At 45.7% G+C, this 23,023-nt stretch overlaps 2 protein-coding genes across 2 annotated transcripts; one reads left to right on the forward strand and one right to left on the reverse strand.

Annotated features, from left to right (window-relative positions):
- Positions 1 to 117: 117 nt before the first annotated feature.
- LOC122488664 (C-type lectin domain family 4 member G-like) lies at positions 118 to 7,462 on the reverse strand. The gene is made up of 7 exons (XM_043590265.1): positions 7,327 to 7,462; positions 6,885 to 6,992; positions 6,324 to 6,377; positions 6,138 to 6,227; positions 3,709 to 3,860; positions 2,730 to 2,833; positions 118 to 1,325 (listed from the first exon to the last, which is right to left on the reverse strand). Exons 1-7 carry the CDS (start codon positions 7,406 to 7,408, stop codon positions 1,187 to 1,189), a joined length of 729 nt encoding a protein of 242 aa, XP_043446200.1. The 5' UTR covers positions 7,409 to 7,462; the 3' UTR covers positions 118 to 1,186.
- Positions 7,463 to 18,545: 11,083 nt separating this feature from the next.
- LOC122488665 (olfactory receptor 2Z1-like) lies at positions 18,546 to 19,490 on the forward strand. The gene has a single exon (XM_043590266.1). It carries the CDS (start codon positions 18,546 to 18,548, stop codon positions 19,488 to 19,490), a length of 945 nt encoding a protein of 314 aa, XP_043446201.1.
- The last annotated feature ends 3,533 nt before the right edge of the window (positions 19,491 to 23,023 follow it).

Raw genomic sequence — 23,023 nt, forward strand, 5'->3', positions numbered from 1 at the left:
TAATCCTAATGCCTGATGCCTGCACTTTCTTACAGATCTTGGTCTCAAGAATCCAGGCTTACAAATGTGGAGGAAACTGACCTAGGTTTTGGAATTAACAGAAATGGCAAGACACAGTTAAGGGATTGAAGGATTTTTTTTTTAATGGGTTAAGAATCCACTGCATTGTACAACGTAAATCATAATCACAAAGTTAATAAAGGTCTCTGATAGGAAAGCAAGAGTCAGACTCTTGAGTAGCCCATGCAGATGGTACCAGTTGATTTGGGCCCAGTGAAGGATGAGGAAATGTCCCACAGGAAGCCAGGGGCAGGGAGCATTCCAGGCAAAGAAAACTACAAGAGCAAACACATGGAGGTGTGAGGGGCGTGAAGAAAGGGAAGTGGCCAGATGGTGAAGAGGCTTTGGAGATGTCTTAGAACAATCTCACTGGGAACCAGAGAGGAGACTGGCCTGGAGGGAGATGCTGAAGAGGAAGATGGAGAGGCTGGCTGAGGTAATGTAATGTTGAATGAATGTGAGGGACCCAATCACCCCGTATCCACAAGCTTTAGGCTTTTTGTGTTAGAAGAAAGCCCTAGATCTTGGGGTTTTATGAAATGGAACTTTGTCCCCTGTATCAGTCAGCATAAGTTCAGTATGCTGCGGTAACAACTGGTGACCTCAAAATCTTAGTGGCCAATAACCACAAAAAAATTCACTTCTTGGTCATGTTTATGGGTCAGCAGAAGCTCTGCCTGAAGGGGGTCTTCTTCACTGCAGGACCATATTTGAAGGAGCCGTCCTTTCTAGGAAGAGGTGGTCTTCTGACAAGGGCAAAATGAAGATGGAAGAACCACACAAGGCTCTTAAGATTCCTGCTTAACGTGGCACATGTCAATTCGCATCACATTTCATTGGCTCAAGCAAGATCGTGGCCAAGCCTGGATTTAACGGAAGTTAAGAATTATCATTCTCCTGCAGGGATGGACCCAGGACTGCTTCTGGAACATTCCACTCAGCAGAAATCAGGAAAGGAAATAAAGGGTGAGCAAGCCCAATGCCAAGAAAAGGACACTAGACTTTGGAGAAATGTCCTCTATTGTTGCCTCTGTGAACTCAGAACCCAGAGAAGGCAGGGATAGGGCTTGAGGCTGTATATCAAGGGTTCTGCATCAGTCCCAGGAAGTGCAGTATAAGGGCTTGGTTAGCAGTTCTGTCGCCTCTCACAAATGAAAGCAAATCTCCCTGATTCACAAGAGAAGTTGCTCCAGTATCCATGGTTGTGTATCATCATGCAGGCGGGGGCAGTTCCATTATCATGTAGCTTCTTGGACTCCCAGTTACTGTCAAGAGATGCCCACAAATTCCTGAGTAGATGGGCCAGTGCCTGAGCCCCTTACCTTGCTCTCTATGAGTGAGGGTCTGGCCCTAAGGTTCTTGAGGCCCCGAGTGGGAATCACTTATTGAGCCCATCTTACAGTAGTCATCTGGTCAACCCCTTCCCATTTTTTTTTTCCAAGTGGAGAGACTGAGCTCAAATGGGAGTAGCAACAGGAAACCGTCTTCAGGGGAGCTGGGAGTCTCCGAGTTCTGGGGCCACTTTCTCTGACTCCCTCATCTCGCTGACCCTCTCCCCTTCTCTGAGGTCCATTCACCTTGAAGCCAGATTCACCCTGTCCAACGTCTAGCTCTGCCACCTGTCATCTATGTGACCAGGGCAACAGTCTTAATATCCGAGCCTCTGTTTTCCTCTTTTGCAAAATGGGAGCACATTCTGAGGATGTGATGAGCAGTGCATGTAAGGTATATGGTAGGTGCTCAGGTGGCAGATGAGTTTGCCAAGGTGATTAATTATGCCCTGGGCCTGGACCCATCCAGAGCAGTTTGCCAGACAGGGAAGGGTGATGCTGGCAGATGGAAATGTCCAAAAGCAAAGAGTATGAGAAAGCAGGTAACTTCCAGGAAGGTATAGTGGGTTCAGTGTTGTCCCCATTGAAAAGATATGCCCACATCCTAACCCCAGATATCTGTGAGTGCGACCTTACTTGGGAAAGGAGTCTTTGCAGATTAACTTAAGTGAAGGATGCTGAGAGGGGATCATCCTGGATTGACTGAGTGAGCCTCAATCCAACTATAAGTGTCCTTATAAGGGACAGAAGAGAGAACACACAGGGGAGAGGAGAAGGGTATGTGACCACAGAGGCAGAGATTGGAGTGACGGGCCCATGAGCCAAGGAACAACTGGAGCCACCAGACGCTGGAAGAGGCAGGAAAAGATCCTCCCCTACAGGCATTGGAGGCAGTGTAGTCCTGCTGCCATATTGGTTTGGGACTCTGGCCTCCATAACTGTGAGAGAATAAGTTTCTGTTGTTTTCACCTCCCAGTTTGTGGCTCTGCTACAGCGACTACAGGAAACTCATACAGCTGGCAAAGGCTACATTATTATACTCCTGAATAGGCACGTCCAAGGCTCTGAGAAGTCCTGCAACACGGGACCAGTTTGGCATTGCATCTGCTGTTTCTCAAGCATTTAAATGGGAACACCATTCCCAAGTAATAAACTAACAATAGCTGCTATGATAGAAAGGGCTTGTGTTTGGGGAGTTGCTTCAGGAAAATAGTGAATGAATGACAGGGGAACATCCGGAGTGGTCATAAAGTCGCTCTTTAAAAGCCCTGCCAGTCTCTTAGGGGAAGACTGTCTTGGGTGGTTAGGGACATCTGCATCACAGACAGGGAGACTCACGTGTAGGTGGGGGTTGAGCCATCCATCCACCTGTGGTTTCCTTTCTGGCCCTCTTTGAAGAGGCCTATCCAGGATGTCACCTGCTCAGTTGATGTCAGGAAGTCCTAGATGGGAGAAGGCACAGTGCGAGGTAGAATTCCATCAGAGCTGAAAGGACAGAGGTTGGATGTCCGGGGACTGGAGGAGGGCTAAGGCGTAGAGGGGATTTGGGGTGGGCAGGCAGACAGAGGCAGCCACGCACAGCACTTTCTATCCTGATGCGAACTCCAGACCTACTATGTGCATATCGTATGGCCTCATTTAATCCACCCCTTGGTTTCTTCATCTGTATAATGGAAAGAACAGAATCTCCACTTCATAGCATATTCTCAAGATCAAAAGAATAGACTGTGTGAGGTATGTGCACCTAGAAAGAAGCAGTGGACAAATATTGGTTGTGACTGTTTTTTAAGGTCAATGCATATCAGAGCAAGGTTTGATCTTAGGCTGGAGGAATATCTCTGGCTGGAAACCCAGCTCAAAAGACACTCTTGATGTGTTTCTTCGGGCCAAGCCTTGTTTCTGGACCAGGAGAGCCAGATATTATTTAGATCCAGCCCCACACTTACAACCCTGATGCAGTGTGAAGTTCTGTGGTGAAGGCCTCTGATGATGTCATGAGAGAATATGGAGAAGGGATGTTTGTATTGGGGTTTTGACAGGTGAGCAGGAATCCTCCACACAGATAGCAAGAGTAAGGGCACTGCAAACCAAGGGACCTACATGAATCAGAGCTTGGAGGCAGGACCTCAGTGCACAGGGTCCATTCCCCACATGTCACAGCAGTGAGCTTGGGCTGAAGCAAGATGAAGCAGGTCTTGAAGACCACACTAGGAGTATTGTGCTAGACCCCAAAGGGGACAGAAATATGAACCCCCAACCCCAAATTCTTTTATAATCCCTCTCCCAACCTGCTAAGATTCTACCTTCCGTTTCCCACCTGTTCTGCTCGGCTGTTGATGATAACCAGGTGAGCTTGCTTCTGGGCACAAGAATCATTAGCCTGGGTCCAGGTGAGGTTGTCCAGGGAGAAAAAGTAGCAGGAGCCCTGAAAGACCTTCCAGTCCAGGGGGCAAGGCTCACATGAGGATTCTGTGAGAATGGAGCCATTAGCCAAACTGGCATATCCAGTTTCCCATCCGGTGAAGGGGTGTGTCCCCCATCACCTCCTGGTCACATTCCCAATGGTCTCCACTTGAACACACCCAACAGTTGGAAGCTCACTACCTGGTAAGATGGCACCCCCCCCCCATTATTGAACCTCATCAGATGGAAACAGGAAAATGCTGTAGATAGCCTATGAGATGGGGAAAAGGGACTCAAGGAACAGTGTGAATAATATCCTACTTTAGTGTAAAATAGAGGGACACAGGTTTTGACATTCCTCATTTGCTTAAAGAAACTCTAGAGCAGTGGTCTTCAGCCAGAAGTGATTCTTTCCCCAGGGGACAATGGCCAACACCTGGAGACCTTTTTTGGTTGTCATAACTGACAGAAGGTTATCCCATCAGGTGGGTCAAGGCCAGGGATGCTACATTACACAGGACAGTTTCCCCACACTGGAAGAATGATTCAGCCCCAAACATCAATGGTGCACAGTTGAAGAAACTGTGCTCTAAAGAAAAACATATATAACTATACAATATAATTATAGTGGTTCCTGGGGGTTAGGTGGGAACTTGGCAGTGAGGGCTCAGGAGTGATACAGAGAATTCTCACTGCATCCATCTATATCCAGTTAGTGAATGCACACACACACACACACACACACAGTGGATCTTTGTTATTTGCAGACTCCATATTTGCAAATTCACCTACTTGTTAGCATTGATTCGTAAACCCCAAATCAATACTTGTGAGGTTTTTCTTGTCACTCACAGACCTGCACAGAGTGGCAAAAAGCTGGAGTCAGACAGAATAAGGCAAGTTCTGCCTTGCTGTTTCTTTTCTCATACCATAAGCAAGTGCGCCTTTGGTGGGCCATTTCGTGTCACACGCTTCATGTTTTTATGCCTTCTGTGGGCGATCTTGCTGTTTACAAAGGCCCTCAAGAGTCGTGCTAAAGCACTGTCAGTGTTCCTACATGCTCAAGAAGGCTGCAACGTGCCTTACAGAGAAAATGCGTGCGCGTTAGGTAAGCTTCCTTGAGGCATGAGTTATCGTGCTGTTGGCCATGAGTTCAATGTTAATGAAACAATATCTATTAAATATATTTAAACAGGTGAGCCTGGTGGCTCGGTCGGTTAAGCATCCGTCTCTTGATTTTGACTCAGGCCATGTTCTCATAGTTCTTGGGATTGAGCCACAGGTCAGACTCAGTGTTAAAAGCACAGAGCCTGCTTGGGATTCTCTCTCTTCCTCTCTCTCTTTCTCAAAATAAATAAACTTTAGGGGGACCTGGGTGGCTCAGTCGGTTAAGTGTCTGACTTCGACTCAGGCCATGATCTCATAGTTGGAGCCCCCTGTCAGGCTCTGTGCTGGCAGCTCGGAGCCTGGAGCCTGCTTCAGATTCTGTGTCTCCTTCTCTTTCTTTCTCTCTCTCTCTCTCTCTCTCTGCCCCTCCCCCACTCGCTCTCTGTCTCTCTGTCTCTCTCAAAAATAAATAAACATTAAAAAATATTTTAATAAAAAAATAAAAATAAACTCTACATTTATACAGAAACACACAAAAACAAGGTTATGTATTGACCAGTTGACAAAATGTTATGACCAGGGGGTCAAGTAAAACTAATGCTGTTATTTCTGCAATGATTCAGTATTCGCCAATCCATCATTTGCAGGAACCACATAAAACATAGCTACATGAATAATAAGAACTAAATGTAGGTATACCGCATCTCATCCACTCACGCAAAAGTTATATAAAAAGTATGTAGCACCAAGAACACTCCCTCCAGCAGCATTCGATCCAGTAGTGTTTGCTTGGGGCCCAGAAATCTACACTGTGGCAAGTTCTCCAGGTACTTCTAACGTGTCGCTAAGGACTGACCACATTTTGTAACACACTAGTGTGGTTTTTGAGAGTGGAGGCTCCGGATCCTGACAGTCTGTCTTAAAGAAGATAGTGTTAATTTCCCCCCACTTTACAGCTGAGGAAACTGAAGCTCAGAGTGGTGCAAATGGGCTGCCCAAGTTCACGCACAACCACAAGCCTAGACCAGATCTGGCTGTCTCAAAAGTCTTGTTTTCCTGGGAGCCCTCCACTCTAAGTATGATCTGATCATGTCACTTGAACTTTCTGAAAAGATCTGAGGAGCCATTGGCATCGGGGTGCCCCTCTGCGAGCCACTTGCCAGAAGCCCCACCACTGTTACAGGTGCTGCGTCGGGGGCACCCCTCCCTCTTCACCTCCCCTCCCCCACTCCTTACCATTGCCTGCCAGTACAGCCTTCATTTGCCGGAACATTTCACCCCGAATGAAGTCCAGGTCGTGCCTAGCATGCCCCAGGCCCTGCATCACTGGGAGACCCAATAAGAAAGGGCTGGTCAAGGTCTTGGCAGAGAGAGGAGATGTGGTGGAGAGGCAGGAGGCCGACCATGTTGAACCCCACTCACCTTTTTCATTCAGTTGAATGACTTCCTTCTGCACCTGCTGTGTCCTCTTCAAGACTGGGGAGAGGCGCAAGTAGGTGTTCTGGACCCCAGAACCTTCCTGGGGTCTCTCCCTGTTCCCCAAACCCCAAGGGGCCAAGACTTTCTCCCGTTCCCAGAGCAAGGCATTCTGAGGCTCTGAAATGCCCCACCCATTTTTCAGATGAGGAAACTGAGGCCCAGAGAGGTAAAGGTCCTTGTCTAAAGCATCCAGCTAGTAAGCGACAAGACAGGACCTTTGTTTAGGTGTATACTTTTTAGCAGGGAGGCTGGAGTTCGAGTCCAGTTGGGGGATGAGCTTTGGGAAGACACTCACCAACAACTCAGACTGACTTGGGCCCATGCAGGCCCCCCAGCCTGTTAGACTGGTGGGAGAGTGAGCTCCATTCTGTTGCCATTATGATCCCACTAGGGACACAGACCGGCCACCCCTGCACCAGCCCTGCAGACCTGCCTTTGCAGGTTAGGAGCCAAGGTGCTTGCTTCCCTGTGGTCACCCTGTCCCCATTGGCCCAGATGCCTTACCTTTGGGCAGAACCACACAGAGGATAATGAGCATGAGAAGCAGGATCAGGGACACGGCCAGGCAGAGATATCTCCAGGTCTTATCCTTGGACGTCTGTCCCCATCGACCTGGGGGAAACCAGGTAAGCCTCCCTCTCCCCAAGGATATACACTCTCTCGCCCCCTGAGATGCCTCAAACAGTCTGCAGGAAACTGCCGTATCCCTCGGGGTATTCTGGGTTCACTACCTAACAGACGGGGAGGACTTAGAAAGGGCTGGAAAAAGAAGGCCATCTCTCTAGTATAAGAAGTCACGGCGGTGACGGCAGACGGGCTGAAAAGGGCCTCAGAAAGACTCAAACCTGATATTCCCTTCCTCCAACCTGTGAGGGAATCGGGGCAACCCAGCACCCAGCTCTTCCTGACATGGAAAAGGGCCCCTGGTCCCAGCTCCCTGACTCACCAGTGTTCCCCGGCTGCGGGGGGAGTTTGGCTCTCAATGCGGTAATCTCATTGGGGTTTGGGAAGTTCCTGGCTTCAGCCATGGCTACAATTCACTCAGCTCTGAGATGCCCCTGCCCTGTAGGCTGTCGGGTGACTCTACCCAGCCCTTAGAAGGAAACCCCCTCGTCCCCAACCCTCCCACATTTGTCTTCCTTCCTGGCTCGGTGTGGGGCCCCAAGATCTCTAGATGGCCTGTGATCAAGTAATCTGATGGGGGAAGGGACCCGGGCGCCTGGGGCAGAGGCAGCGGGCACCAAGCTTCCCCTGCAAACTTGATCTCCGCCCAAGGTGGTTAAGACACAAAACAACCCAGAACTGGATCCAAATACCTATACTCATACCGTCACCCCTCTCTGCTTCTAACAGCTTCGTGTAAACAGTCATCCTAGGTTTGCACAGTAAGTGGTGGACATTTGGCCTTAGGAAATCACTTGTGTGACTCTTTTCTTGGCTACTGAGGCGGGTGTCACTTCCCAGCACCATTCATTCATTCATGCATTCATTCATGCATTCCTCTAGTTAGCTAGCTGATTAGCTATTTATTATTTTAAAGTTGTAAAATGTTGAATATAATGCAATGACAAAGGGAGAAGGGGTTGGTATTTACTGACTGCCCTGTTTGTCAAATACGATGAAATGCCCTTTCTTTTTTTTTAGTTTATTTATTTTTGAGAGAGAAAGAGAGAGAGAGAGAGACAGAGCATGAGCCAGGGAGGGTCAGAGAGAGAGGGAGACACAGAATCTGAAGCAGGCTTCAAGCTCTGAGCTGTCAGCACAGAGCCCAATGTGGTCCTCGAACTCATGAACCACGAGATCATGACCTGAGCCAAAGTCAGATGCCCAACCGACTGAGCCACCCAGATGCCCCAAAATGCCCTTTCTTTATACATTCTATCCCATTTCATTTTCACAAAAAACTGTCCAAGATAGCGACTGTTCAACACAGGGTAGATGAAAAGCTTGGCATGGTGAAAACTCAAGGCTAATAAAAAGCACAGCTGGGATGTAAATCAATCCTTTCTGACACTAAGCAGTTTTCCCCATCATTCTCTGCTGTGTTACCAACATCAGCATTATGCACTTGAAAGAAAGGAAAGAAAAGTTGCCTAGCCATCTATTATGAGTTGAATGGTAACCCTCTACCCACCCCCCAAAATTTATGTGTTAGAGCCCTAACCTCCGAGACCTCAGAATGGGACTTTATTTGGAAATAAGGTAGTTGCAGATGTAATCAGTTAAGAGGAAATCATATGAAGGGTAGTAGGGTGGGCCCCCACATCCAACTTGGCAGGTGTCCTTATTAAACATGGGAACTAGTCCACAAGGAGAATACCATGTGAGGATAAAGGCAGAGGTCAAGGTGATGCTTCTACAAGGCAAGGAACACTGCAGATGGCCAGCATGCTACAAAAGCCAGGAGAGATGCTAGCAACAGATCCTTCCCTTACACCCCCTCCCCCCCCCCCCCAGAAAGAACCAACCTGCTGATGCCTTGATCTGGAACTTTTATCCTCCCAAACTGTGAGACAATAAGCTTCTGTTGTTTGAGCCCCTCGGCATGCCGTACTTTGTTACAAAAGCCCCAGGAAACTAACATACCACCTATTTTGCATATTGCATTGTAATCTTTAGCCACATGCATACGTATTTCACACAATTATGACCATAGTGGTATATGTCAGAGAGTTTCCTCATGCTTCTAGGCAATCCTGATAATTTTTTAAATAGGAAAAAGTGCTCACATTTATTAGTAATCGGGAAAAACACAAACCAAATGACAAGGGAATATTATTACATGCATATCAGATTGGGGCAAATCTTTAAGTCCGTCAGGAAGTGTTGCTGGAGATACGGAGTGACTGGAACATTCCTACACTGCTGGCGTGAGTGTAAATTGGTGCACTAATTCAGGGCGCCTGTGTGGCTCAGTTGGTTGAGTGTCCAATTTCGGCTTAGGTCATGATCTCATAGTTCGTGAGTTCAAGCCCCGCGTGGGGCTCTGTGCTGACAGCTCGGAGCCTGGAGCCTGCTTCAGATTCTTTGTCTCCCTCTCTCTGCCCCTTCCCCGCTCATGCTCTGTCTCTCTCTGTCTCTCAAAGATGAATAAACATTTAAAAAAAATTTTTTTAAATGGTGCAGTAATTCTAGAAAACAGTTGAGCACAGACGTCAAAGCTGAGAACACACATATCCTTGGAGTTGCACTTGTAGGTGTATATCCAACACAGCTCTGTGCTTATTTGCACAGGGAGGTGTGTTCAAGAATGCTCATCACAATATTTTGTAATGGCCAAAATTGAGAATAATCAAATAGAATAGAAGAATAAGTTGCGGTATATCCATACGATGGAAAACCAGAAAACATAAATCAATGAAGATGAGCCAACAAGAGCTGTATACAGCAGCTTGGATGAGTCTTTCATATTTTATTCTGATGGAAAAAAAAACCCACACAAGATTACATAAATTATCTCCTCAGAAACTAAAGCAATTATTCAAAAACAATTTGTGCAACCCACTCTCAAATGGAAGAGCAATGAAGAGTATATGTGAGGTAGGTAGATGATAGATGATAGATAAAGAGATGGATAGATAGATAGATAGACACATGGACGGATAGATAGATAGATGGATAGATAGATAGATAGATAGCTCTGTAAAGTAAATATATCACAGAGTTGATAAATGGTGAAGCTAGACGAAGGGCACACAGGTTCATTGGGCTATTCCTACAACCTTTCTGCAGATCTAAATGTTTTCAATTTGATGGGGCGTCTGGGTGGCTCAGTTGGTTAAGCATCTGACTTCAGCTCAGGTCATGATCTCGTGGTTTGTGGGTTCGAGCCCCGTGTTGAGCTCTATGCTGACAGCTCAGAGCCTGGACCCTGCTTTAAATTCTGAGTCTCCCTCTCTCTCGGTCCCTCCTCTGCTCGCACTCTGTCTCTCAAAAATGAACAAACGTTAAAAAATAAATAAATTTTTTCAATTTGAAATTTGTGGAGAAAAAGTTCAAAAATGTGAAACACTAATATTCTTAGCAGTTTTACTTTTAATAGCCTCAAGGCTGAAATAGCTAAAATGTCATCAATTCGTGAATGGATAAACAAATCATAATATCCACACAATGGAACACCACTGAGCAATGTAAAAGGGAGTGATTTCCTGACCCATGCAACAACATGAATGATTCTTAAAAGCATGTTGAGGGGCACCTGGGTGGCTCAGTCGGTTGAGTATCTGACTCTTGATTTCGGCTCAGGTCATGATCCCAGGGTTGTAGGATCCACAACCTTCCACGCTGAGCATGAAGCCTGCTTCAGATTCTCTCTCTCTCCTTCTGCCCTTCTCCCCCACTCACACACACTCTCTCTCTAAAGTACGTACATACATACATACATACACACACACATACAAACAAGCATGTTGAATGAAGCCAGACCAAAAATACTAGCTTACTGTAGGTCTCATCTATACAGAGCTACCTATAACAACAGAAAATAGAATACAGTTGTCTAGAAATATGGAAATATTCTATATCTTGATTGTGGTGAAGGTTTTGTGCCAAACTCATCAAAATATGTAACTTAAGGGGGTGTCTGGGTGGCTCAGTGGATTTAACATCCGACTCTTGATCTTGGCTCAAGTCATGATCCCAGAGTCGTGAGATCAAGCACTGTCAGTGCAAAGCCTACTTGGGATTCTCTCTCTCTCCCTCTGCCCCTAACCCTAACCTATACATACATGTATATATATGTATATATCTTAAGATGAGGTCATTTTAAGTAAACTATACATCAATAGAGTTGGGTTTGTTCTGGTTTTTTTTCAACGTTTATTTTATTTTTGGGACAGAGAGAGACAGAGCATGAACGGGGGAGGGTCAGAGAGAGAGAGAGAGACACAGAATTGGAAACAGGCTCCAGGCTCTGAGCCATCAGCCCAGAGCCCGACGCGGGGCTCGAACTCACGGACCCTGCGAGATCGTGACCTGGCTGAAGTCGGACACTTAACCGACTGCGCCACCCAGGCGCCCCTGGGTTTTTTTATTTTTAATGTTTTTATTTATTTTTTGAGAGAGAGAAAGAGACAGAGCATGAGTAGGGGAGGGGCAGAGAGAGAGGGAGACACAGAATCCTAAGCAGGTTCCAGGCTCCGACCCGTCAGCACAGAGCCTGATGTGGGGCTCGAACTCACGGACCCCGAGATCATGACCTGAGCTGAAGTCGGAGGCCCAACCGACTGAGACACCCAGGCGCCCCTAAGAGTTATTTTTTTTAATGGCAAAGCTAAACTGTATTCTTTAGGGGTGTATATATACATGGGTAGAAAACTGTAAAGAAAATCAGTACATGATAATCAGAAATTCAGGATACTGGATAAGTCTGGAGAACTAACGCATGTGATGACAGAGAAATATGTGGGGGCCTCTGGGTCTGGCGAGAGCACCTTTTACTGCACTTGGGTTGTAAATGTGGGAACATTTATCATATAACCATCCACTGATTGTGCGTGTTTGTTTATACATCTTGTGTATATGCATTATGTTTCATAATAAAGGTTTAAAAATGTAAAAAGGGATACAAAAATACTTTGCAACGTTAAACTGCCATATGGTTGCTAATGGAATGAGGGACTTTTATAGTCCTCTTGCTTTTTTTGATTAAACGTAAAAAAAAAAAAGACGGCTTTTTCAGTTTGGAGATCCATCTATCAGAACGGTATTTTCTGAGGACCTATTTTCGAGGTCAGCACAATAACACTGTCTTACTCATACACAACACAGTTGGCTCCTATGTAACCACAAATTCAGAACATTTTTATGTCTGGTATTGAACAATGCTGCCTTCTAAACGATTCCCATAAATTCTGTTTCCACCGTCCTGGAGAGAAATTATTCAAGGAAGGTCAAGGATAAGGACAGAGCCTTCCTATACCTGGATTCACTGTCTGGGAACTTGGAAGTGTTGGAGAAACAAAAATCAAAACCCAAAGAACATGCCAATTCCTAAATACAGAATTAGCTCAGTTTACTATTGAACAAAGAAAAGGCCCAGAATGCCTGCGGGTAGCCTGTAATTGGTTACAAAGATGTAAGTGTTCAGCTCTATTTACAAGGAGTTAAAACCACGGTTGACACGCATCACCTTTTAGTAAACAGTCAGCAGTTACTGGATTTGCATTGGTATTTTGTATTAGTCGTGACTTTTTATTTTCTGATGTGTTGACAGCTGGGGTCTTGCTGATCCTGGAGAGACTAGACAATTTCTAAAGATAGCAAACAACTCATCTGGGAGCATATGTTTCATATGCACATCAACCAATCCAAAAAAGCCCATAAACCCCCAACTACCTCCTTTATCTATATACAAATTGCATAACTTATATAAACTTTATGTAACTATTTGTAAATATTCATATATTTATTTTAGATGTATAAAGTATTTATAAGTACATTTTAAATTTATATTCATACATTTATATTTAATATTAATCAAATATTTCTCAAAAGTCATCATATATGCTGTCCAAGAAACACTCAACAGATTCCAGACCATGCATACCTACCTCCGGTTATGGGGCCCTCTTGCTCAACCAAGTTAAAACCAGAAAGAGACAAGACGGCTTAACTCACACACTAAAACCCATTATGCTGATTTCTTATCGCACTTTCTCTAGGCATTGAGGAAGGTGTTTTGCAATGACCGGAACATTCCAACTGCCAGACCAGAAAAGCCCACACCCCACGCTTCCCCTTTCCTGCCTGAGATCCTCAGATCCCGTGCTGAACACAGACCCAGCCCCATCCCCCTCCACACCCTGATCACGTGCTGTCTGCTCTCTGCCTGCTTTCCTGCAGCAAACCAACCCCTCAACCTCTCCTTATAAAAATCTAGGACTCCTGAGGCACCTGGGTGGCTCAGTCGATTAAGCATCTGACTTTAGCTCAGGTCATGATCTCACCGTTCGTGAGTTCGAGCGGTGTCAGGCTGTGTGCTGACCGCTCAGAGCCTGGAGCCTGCTTCCGATTCTGTGTCTCCCTCTCTCTCTGCCCCTCCCCCGCTTGTGCTCTGTCTCTCTCTCTCAAAAGTAAATAAACGTTAAAAAAAAAAAATCTAGATCTCCTTCTTGCGGGCACAGAGGTTGCCACCTGCCCCAGCTGTCAGCACCCAAAATAAATCCCCCCTTCTCTTCCAAACAAACCCTCCTCTCTTGAATTATTGGAGGCAGGAGGGAGTGGGGTGGGGGGTGGAAGGAGGTGGGAGTGGGGGGTTGAAGGGGAGCGGGGGGTGAGGGTGCACTGTTGGCCTGGGCAGTGTCCTCCCATTCGTTTCCTGACTTACAGACTATGATTGATCATTCGGTAACAGCGCCTGCCCTCTTTGCAATGCAAATATGTGCCTGTGCATTCTGTGAGTGCCCTCAGAGAGACGGGAATTACTCTAGAATAGGTAGAATAAGTGGGGGCTATTTCCTGGTTATTCTTCTAGCATCACAGCTTCATTATTTCGCTCAAAAAATTCTCTAAAAATCAGAAATGTTAATTTTGTGTGTGTTCATGTTCATGTGTATCCATGCTTTAAAAACGCCGGGGGGCGGGGGGGGGCGCCTGGGTGGCGCCTGGGTGGCGCAGTCGGTTAAGCGTCCGACTTCAGCCAGGTCACGATCTCGCGGTCCGTGAGTTCGAGCCCCGCGTCGGGCTCTGGGCTGATGGCTCGGGGCCTGGAGCCTGTTTCCGATTCTGTGTCTCCCTCTCTCTCTGCCCCTCCCCCGTTCATGCTCTGTCTCTCTCTGTCCCAAAAATAAATAAACGTTGAAAAAAAAATTTTTTTAAAAGGCGGGGGGAGGGGGGATTCCCACATCCCCTTCTCTCACAAGGGGACACATAAAGACTTCTGAATTATCAGACACTATTGTTGGCCTTTAGATTCTTTGGAGAGTTCAGTTATCTCCCACAGTGCTTCCCACCTTCTTGGAATGGAGGGTTGGGCAAATGTATCTCCTGGCATAATTTCAGTCTCAAGGGCTCTAGCTCCCATGGCTATTAATTTTCTCTCTCTCTGACAAAAGGAGATAAAAAGAAGCTTTCTGATGCAACACAGTCCCCCAGGGCCTCTATCCTCAGACAATTTTGTCAGTCACCCCGTAGACCAAGGCAAGATTAATTAATCAAAGGATTAATTTAATGCTGGATTCTGGGGAGGTTTTATCAAGAAAGCATCCCAGTATAAGAAGTGAAATATTTGTGAGGGCCTAGAGGGGGGTCTTTCAGACCCTGGCAAGTAGAAGTGAGAGCCTGGAACCCCACTGCTTGAGGAGGTTTCTGGAGAGTAGGCATGGTTAGAGAGGAGATATTGAGGGCAAGAAAGAGCCTCAGAAGTTTGTAGTTTTATATTCATTTTTATGATGGTGCAGAATTTGAGTGTATGCAGGCATTTGCAGGGACAGGGATTGTATTTGCCTCTTCATCTTCCCCGGCTCACAGGTGAGCATCTTACCATCTGTTTTATCTCAATCTGTCAGCACTGCCAAGAGCCTGAGAGTGCCAGACACTGGGATGTGGGGGTGGGGTGTCTATTTTAATGTCCACACATGAACTTTCATAGAAGCTGCCCTCTGTCTGATGGAGGGAGGGCTCAGCCACGCTTCCTCATAAGTGGGAGACGGTGTGAAGGTTTTACTGGCAACAGGGAGTCCACTAACTCCAGGGCCTCTTCTCTCACTTTTCATTTCAGCAAAAGGCATCAGGTCTGAAATGCAAACAATAATGAGGAAAAGGTAAGAAGGAAGGAGTTTAAAAGTCAGCTCAAAAAACTGGTTGGAGAGGTGCCTGGCTGGCTCAGTAGGTAGAGCATGCAACTCTTGATCTCAGGGTTGTGAGTTCAAGCCCCACACTGGGTATAGAGCTTACTTAAAAAAAAAAAAAAAAAAAAGACTGGCTGGAGTTGGAGAGACTCTTGATCCTAAGATATGAGGGAGCTGGCTGACTTAGAACAAGGAGACAACACACCCAAAGCCAAGATTGGTTCCTGTCCCATGCTTCCTGCTGCCTGGCTGGGGAAGGTGGGTTGAGCGGAAGGAAGCACCCTGTCCTGAAGGAAGAATGTGCACAAAGCCCAAGGCAAACAAACCATGATAGAGGGGCTCACAGTCCTGTTGGAGAAGCTGCTTACAGGAGCTTCCAAAAGCCAGCAATGGGAGAGCGTGCTGCTCTGTGGACGTAGCATTAGCAAAGAGACCACTTGGAAATTCTGGAAGGGAAAGTGAGGTCAGGGAAACAGTGTTGAGGGTGAAGGAAGGAAGGGAGCCTTTACCGGGCAAGACATTGAGGAGATAATCATGTAGTCTTCAGAGGTAGAGGATCCAAGGTACCAGGGCAAATGGTACTGAGTTCACATCACACTCCAGACCAATTGACACTTCTTGGAGGTAAACCAGAGTTGATCTGCATGGTTTCTCAAGGTGAAGAGTAGGGGACTGTTGACCAATCTGCTGAAAGGACCACTGTGCTAAAGCCAGGTGAGTGAGTGGGAGAGCTCCAGGGCAAGAGTATCCAAGACCATGGACCCACAGCTGGTGAGGTCCTGGCTCCTGCCCCAGGCCACACAGGTAGATAATTGTCCAACAGAAGAAAAGAACATAGCATGACTGGAGCAGGAATGCCAAGGGTTTACCTAGAGAAGCAAGACCTGAACAACCCATTATTTTTTGTTAGAAAGTAGGATGTGAAGAAAAAACATAGGAACCCTGGAATCGCACCAGCTGTTGTTTAAAAGTTGATTCTACCACTTGTTTGCTGGGTGACCTTGGATTGGTGTATGAGTGTGTGGGGGTCACAAACTGGGTGGTCTAAAACAAGACATGTGTTCTCTCACAGTTCTGGAGACCAGATGTCCGAACTCAAGGTGTTGACAGGATTGATTCCTTCTGGGGGTTCTTTTTTTTTTATTTTTTTTTAACGTTTATTTATCTTTGAGACAAAGAGAGACAGAGCATGAACAGGGGAGGGGCAGAGGGAGAGGGAGACACAGAATCCGAAACAGGCTCCAGGCTCTGAGCTGTCAGCCCAGAACCCGGCGCGGGGCTCGAACTTACGGACCACGATATCATGACCTGAGCCGAAGTCGGCCACCCAACCGACCAAGCCACCCAGGTGCCCCCCTTCTGGGGGTTCTGAGGGGGAATCTGTCCCATGGCTCTTTTCTAGATTCTGGCATCTCTGGCAACCTTTGATGCTCCTTGTCTTTTATCTGGGGCAGTCCAATCTCTGCTTCCATCTCCACATGTCCACCTTCCTTGTGCCCACTCTTAGAGGACACCCTGAATCCAGGATGATTTAGGCTCAATATGCTTAACAGTTACATCTGCAAAGACCCTCTTTCCAAACAGGGACACATTCCGAGGTTCCAAGGGGACATGAATTTGAGAGAAACATTATTCAACCTAATATACTCAGCTATTGCCCTTCTTTGAATCCCTGCTCCTTCACCTATACAAGGCAGATGATAATACCTACCAGCAAGATTAAATTTAAAAAATGCCTGTAACATACCTAAAATGATCTGGCCCAAAATGTCACTAGTGTCAATGTTGAGAAACCCTCAACTGAAACCCATCAGCCTTTCTCTGACCTTAGCAGGGTGTCTGATGCATAGTAAATGCTTAAAAGGAATTAGCTTCCTTTTCTTCCCTTTGGTATATGGGTTGAGGGGGAGATATGGCTGAAATGAGAAGAGCTAAGTACACTGTCCACTTGCAAATCCTTTGACAAGGTCCAGAGGGACTATTTGGCTATGAATTTGCCCCAAGGAATAATGATTAAAAGAATAAACCCTTCTCTATACAGAGTCATGGAAACAGTGCAGTTCTCCAGGGATTTCAGTTGGGACTAGTCTTATTAATATTTCCTTTAAAATGTATCTGGAAATTCAACTTCACAGATTAATCTCTAGGCATGCATGGGACACGAAGCTCATCTCTGTTGGATGACCAAGACAATGGACTCAAGAGATCTCCCAGAGGCTCAGCTCCAGGTCAGAGAAGAGTTGATGGATATCAGTTGAAGGGTTTCTCGACCTTGGCACCATTGAAATTTGGGACCAGACAATTCTTTGTGGTGGGGGCCATCCTGTGCCTTATAGGATATTCAGTAGCATCTCTAACCTCTACCCACTAGATCCATTAGCACTCTGTCATGGCAATCAGAAATATCTCCAGACATTGCCAATGTCCTCTGGACAGGAAAGAGGGCTAAATTACCTCTGGTTGAGAACAACTGACTTAGGGTAAGGACAGGGAAATTGTCATTTCAAGAGAGCATGACTGAGAATAAACTTGATCAGTTTTTGCCATGCAACTGGACAAGAATTATACTGTTGAATAACATCAACAAAAAGAGCTAATATTTATGGAACAGTACTACAATATCCCAGACATTGAGCTAAGCACCAGGCATACATTACCCGACTATAGCTGAATTTTTTTAATGTTTACATTTCCTTTACGATATGAGTAATAGTTGTGAACTTAAATCAAGAAATTACCACATGGTTGTCATTGTGCTGAGCTCTTGAATTCACTATCTCATTTGACACTCAGAGCTACTCTTACAAAGAGGTGTTATTTATCTCCATAGGCGGATGGGGAAACTGACTCCCAGAAAGGGAGCTGGGACACAGCTGAGTTGGCATCTGAATCTTGCTCTAGCCCAGAGTATATTCTCTTAACTATATGCCAAACAATCCAAACACACTACATTCCTTCTCCAGCCTCATCATCTCCTATTATCTTTGGCAAAGTCTCCCTATTTGATATCTAATCTCTTTGGAATACAACCTCTGCTTTGGTTCCAGGACATCTGGGATGGGCATATTCCAATATGGCACTGGGATTGACTTGGACTCCTTAGCTTGGGGATAGAGAGTTTAACTGTAAGTACAGGTGGATAGGGCTTGCCTGGAGGGTAAAGGCAAGACTTCGCTATTCCCTACCTCCTGACCAAAGCAGATATAATGAATCAATTATTTTTTTTCTTACTGACACTGTGCTCTTCATCCTTCTTGAGACTCCAGAGCAACCCTTACCAAACAATTCTATTTGGCATGCAAGACAAAGCTACTACCCACTGAGAGTCCTTCCAAATATCCCCTTCTTCCTGCAGATGGGTGATGCCTCCTGGAGGATGGTGGAATCAAATCAGTCAGTGACCTCAGACTTCACTCTCATGGGGCTCTTGAGCCACTCGGGGCCACATCTGGTCCTATTCTCCCTTGTGGCTGTCATATTCACTATGGGCCTTCTGGGAAATGCCATCCTGCTCTTCCTGATCCACACAGACTCCAGGCTCCACACACCCATGTACTTCCTGCTCAGTCAACTCTCCTTATTGGATGTTGGCTTTCTACTGGTCACCATCCCCAAGATGGCAGCCAACTTCCTGCAGGGAGAGGGTTCCATCTCCTTTGGGGGTTGTGCAGCTCAGATGTTCTTCCTGATGCTGATGGGTGTCTCTGAGGGTGTCCTGCTATCCCTCATGTCTTATGACCGCTATGTTGCCGTGTGCCACCCCCTGCATTATCCTGTACTCATGAGACGTCAAGTCTGCCTGCTCATGGTGGGCACCTCCTGGTTGTCAGGTGTGCTCGTGGCCTCCATCCAGACCTCCATCACCCTGCACTTCCCCTACTGTGCCTCACACACTGTGGATCACTTCTTCTGTGAGCTACCGGCTCTGCTGAAGCTCTCTTGTGCAGACACCTCTGCTTATGAGTTGTCGCTGTCCATCTCAGGAGTGCTGATCTTGCTTCTGCCCCTGTCACTCATCACCACCTCCTACAGCCATGTGTTGAGGGCCGTTCTCTGCATGCACTCAGCAGAGACCCGACACAAGGCCTTCACCACCTGCTCCTCTCACATCACTGTTGTGGGGCTCTTTTATGGGGCAGCCATGTTCATGTACATGGTTCCAGGCACCTACCACAGCCCACAGCAGGACAATGTGGTCTCCCTCTTCTATAGCCTTGTCACCCCCACATTCAACCCCCTCATCTATAGCCTGAGAAACAGAGAGGTTCGAATGGCTTTGGTCAAGGTTCTTGGAAGAACTGGCTTTATGTCAAAGAGATGACCTCATGGAGGATTCTGGGTTGTTTCTGGGACCCTCCCTTACAGCTGAGGCCTATCCTTCATTTACAATTCATGTGGTGCAAGGTATACTATATCCAACTCCCTTTCTCCTCCATGAGTTGCTTTTTCTCTTGGGGATTTATAGAAAACAAAAACCGTGAACCCAATCACTTAAATAAGAGAAGGAGTTGTTTGGTTGTTTTGGTTTTTTTTTCAGTGTTAAACAGAAGGAAATTTTACTGAAATAATGTTAACCCAACAGCTTGTGGATATTTTGGTCACCTGTTATTGTTCTGGCTTACACCCTATTCTTATATATTTCTGCAGAGTGAGTGATGGGTCTGGGATCCCATCTCTGAAATCTGAGTAAGCCATGTTGGTTCTCAGTGGTATCTTTGTTCGAGTCATATTTTTAGGTTTCACTGAAATGGAAGACTGTCACTCACGATGACCCTGGTTGGACAGTCCAAGCATGTGTTATATTTACTATCTCAATTATTATGAAGCAGTTGTAAGATGGTGAAGACCACTCTTATCTGAATGCCCAGGGCTTCTAAGATTGGATGCTGCCATTTTTAAACTTTTGTTGTCATCACCATTGACTACAAGAGTTAAGATTACTCAATTAAGGATTTCCAGAAGAATGATACATCCCTACTCTTTGTCTTTTCAGAGATATTTACCTAATGTATCTTTGGGTTAAGAATCAGAGCTGTTGGGGCGCCTGGGTGGCGCAGTCGGTTAAGCGTCCGACTTCAGCCAGGTCACGATCTCGCGGTCCGTGAGTTCGAGCCCCGCGTCAGGCTCTGGGCTGATGGCTCAGAGCCTGGAGCCAGTTTCCGATTCTGTGTCTCCCTCTCTCTCTGCCCCTCCCCCGTTCATGCTCTGTCTCTCTCTGTCCCAAAAATAAATAAATGTTGAAAAAAATTAAAAAAAAAACGAATCAGAGCTGTTATGCATACCAAGGCTGAGTTGACATGTTATCCTAAGCATTTTGAATGATGGGTGTCAATCTATGTGTGTGGAGGTATTGTGTGTGTCGAGGAAAGGAGTTATTGAGTGAGGGCTTTTAAGTATTTGAACTATGTCATCAAGCCCACATTTAAGTCCAAGTTCCATTTTCAGAGCTCTCTTGGACCAGTCAACATAGGTATCAGGGATGATATCTGTAGAATACTATACTATTTGTAGTACACAATATTGCAATATACTATCACAATTTGACTACAGTATAGTATCAGAGTAGTATAGTATGGTATTAGAGATGACCTATACTGGAATTTATGTGGGTGATAAACTTTTATTTATAAAGCCAACAGGGTTTCTATTGTCACAGCATATACCCTCAACAACCCTCTGAGTCCATACTATTATTGTCTTATGTATAGATAAAGAAACTGAAACATGGGGAGTTTAAGTAACATACCCAAAATAACCCAGCTAGGAAGTTGCTAGGACTCTTTTTTAAATTTACATCCAAGTTAGTTGGCATATAGTGCAATGATTTCAGGAGTAGTTTCCAGGGATTCATCCCCTATGTATAACACCCAGTGCTCATCCCAACAAGTGCCTTGCTTAATGCCCCTGGCCCATTTAGCCCATCCCCCCACCAACAACCCTTCCAGCAACCCTCAGTTTGTTCTCCATATTTAGGGAGCTGGGATTCTAACCCAGGCTTCCCGAGTCTGTGTTCAACATATCACAGTGCTTCCAACTGGCAAATGGCTCCTGAAGACTAGAAAGGAAATTGTAAAAATCAAGGCAAGGAAATACAGCTTTCTGGTGAGAATTCTCTTGTCTCCTACTGGCCACAGTCATCCTTGGGCTGATCACTCTGAGGTCATAGGTGAAATGAAGGTCAGGAGACATGAGTGGAAGTCCCTTATAATGGTTTTGCTGCTCTCAGGACTGGGCAGGTGAGTGGGGCGGGGAGGGCATGTTTTGTGCAGTTTTACAAACCAGCGAGAATAAGCTGGCCAGGATCTTGAGTCTTCTCTATTGCTCTTCTCTTTAATTTCTACCCCCGCTCTTCCCAGACCCAGTAAAGCTTCCCTGAAGTTACAAAAAACAGACTGGATGTGTGTATATTTCTCCCCAAATTTGAGATACTTTTAAAGAAATATTCCATTGTAGAGACGCTTGGGTGGCTCAGTCAGTTAAGTGTCTGACTTTGGCTCAGCTCATGATCTCACGGTTCGTGAGTTCGAACCCCACGTCGGGCTTTGTGCTGACAGCTCGGAGCCCGGAGCCTGCTTCGGATTCTGTGTCTCCCTCTCTCTGTGCTCCTCCCCTGCTCGCACTCTGTCTCTCTCTCCCTCAAAAATAACCAAACACTAAAACAATTTTAAGAAATATTTCATTGTACTCGATACAACAAAGGTAATATAGAAAAGAGTAAGGTTCTGTGAGGCTGACTAGTTTTATTTCTTAGACTTTCATGAACGTTAGCATGAGAGGCTTTAAGCAAGTTCAGTGGGGAAAATGATGCCAGGCCTGGGTCGGGCTCTTCCTCTGCCTTCACCTACACCACTGACCTTGTCAGAAGAACTGAGTCTCTCACTTCCTCTCAATCTCATCACACCCAGCTGTTATCTCTAAGGGATGAGTGGCTTCATCATAAAGTACACACATTTTTTTAAATAGATATTGCCAAATTACCGTGCAAAGATTGCCACCCACACAGGAGACTGGTCATTTCCCCAACTATGTCAACAACATTTTGAATGATAAAACTTCAAGATTTTGCCAACTTCTTGGAGGAAAATTCTATGTCTTCATTGGTGTACTTTCAATCTCCTTGATTTCTAGTGAGCGTGAGAATCTTTTCCTAAGTTTATTGGCCATTCAAGTTTCCTTGGCTATGTATCTCTTATAAAAGTATGGAAAGCAAATTATGAAAATACTAATCATAAGAAAGGTGGAGTGTCTATATCAATATGAGGAAAAAAACAAGGAGAATTACCAGAGATAAAGAAGGACATTTCAGGGGCACATGTACCCCAATGTTTATAGCAGCTCTTTCGACAATAGCCAAATTATGGAAATAGCCCAAATGTCCATCAATGGATGAATGGATAAAGAAGATGTGGTTTATATATACAATGGAGTACTACTCAGTGATGAAAAAGAACGAAATCCTGCCATTTCCAACAATGTGGATGGAACTGGAGGGTATTGTGCTAAATGAAATAAGTCAGAAAGGTATCGTGTGATTTCACTCATATGTAGACATTGAGAAACTTAATAGAAGAGCATGGGGGAAGGGAAAGAAAAAAACATATACAGTTACAAAGAGGGAGGCAAACCATAAGAGACTCTTAAATACAGAGGACAAACTGAGGGTTCTGGAGGGGAGGTGGGTGGGGGGTGGGCTAAATGGGTGATGGGCATTGAGGAGGACACTTGTTGGGATGAGCACTGGGTGTTATATGTAAGTGATGAATCATGGGAATCTACTCCTGAAGCCAAGAGCACACCGTATACACTGTATGTTAGCTAACTTGACAATAAATTATATATTTAAAACAAGGACAC

The sequence above is a fragment of the Prionailurus bengalensis genome, chromosome A2 (assembly GCF_016509475.1).
Source record: "Prionailurus bengalensis isolate Pbe53 chromosome A2, Fcat_Pben_1.1_paternal_pri, whole genome shotgun sequence".
Taxonomy (NCBI): Eukaryota; Metazoa; Chordata; class Mammalia; order Carnivora; family Felidae; genus Prionailurus; species Prionailurus bengalensis.

Bases quoted from the DNA above. Each gene is read 5' to 3' on its own strand.
- LOC122488664 (XM_043590265.1), bottom strand. From the start codon at position 7,408: ATGGCTGAAGCCAGGAACTTCCCAAACCCCAATGAGATTACCGCATTG. The intron at 6,228-6,323 runs GTGAGTGGGGTT...TGGGTCTCCCAG, and splicing joins CATTCAACTGAATGAAAAAG to TGATGCAGGGCCTGGGGCAT. The intron at 1,326-2,729 runs GTGAGTCTCCCT...ATCTCTTGACAG, and splicing joins GGCTCAACCCCCACCTACAC to TAACTGGGAGTCCAAGAAGC.
- LOC122488665 (XM_043590266.1), top strand. From the start codon at position 18,546: ATGGTGGAATCAAATCAGTCAGTGACCTCAGACTTCACTCTCATGGGG.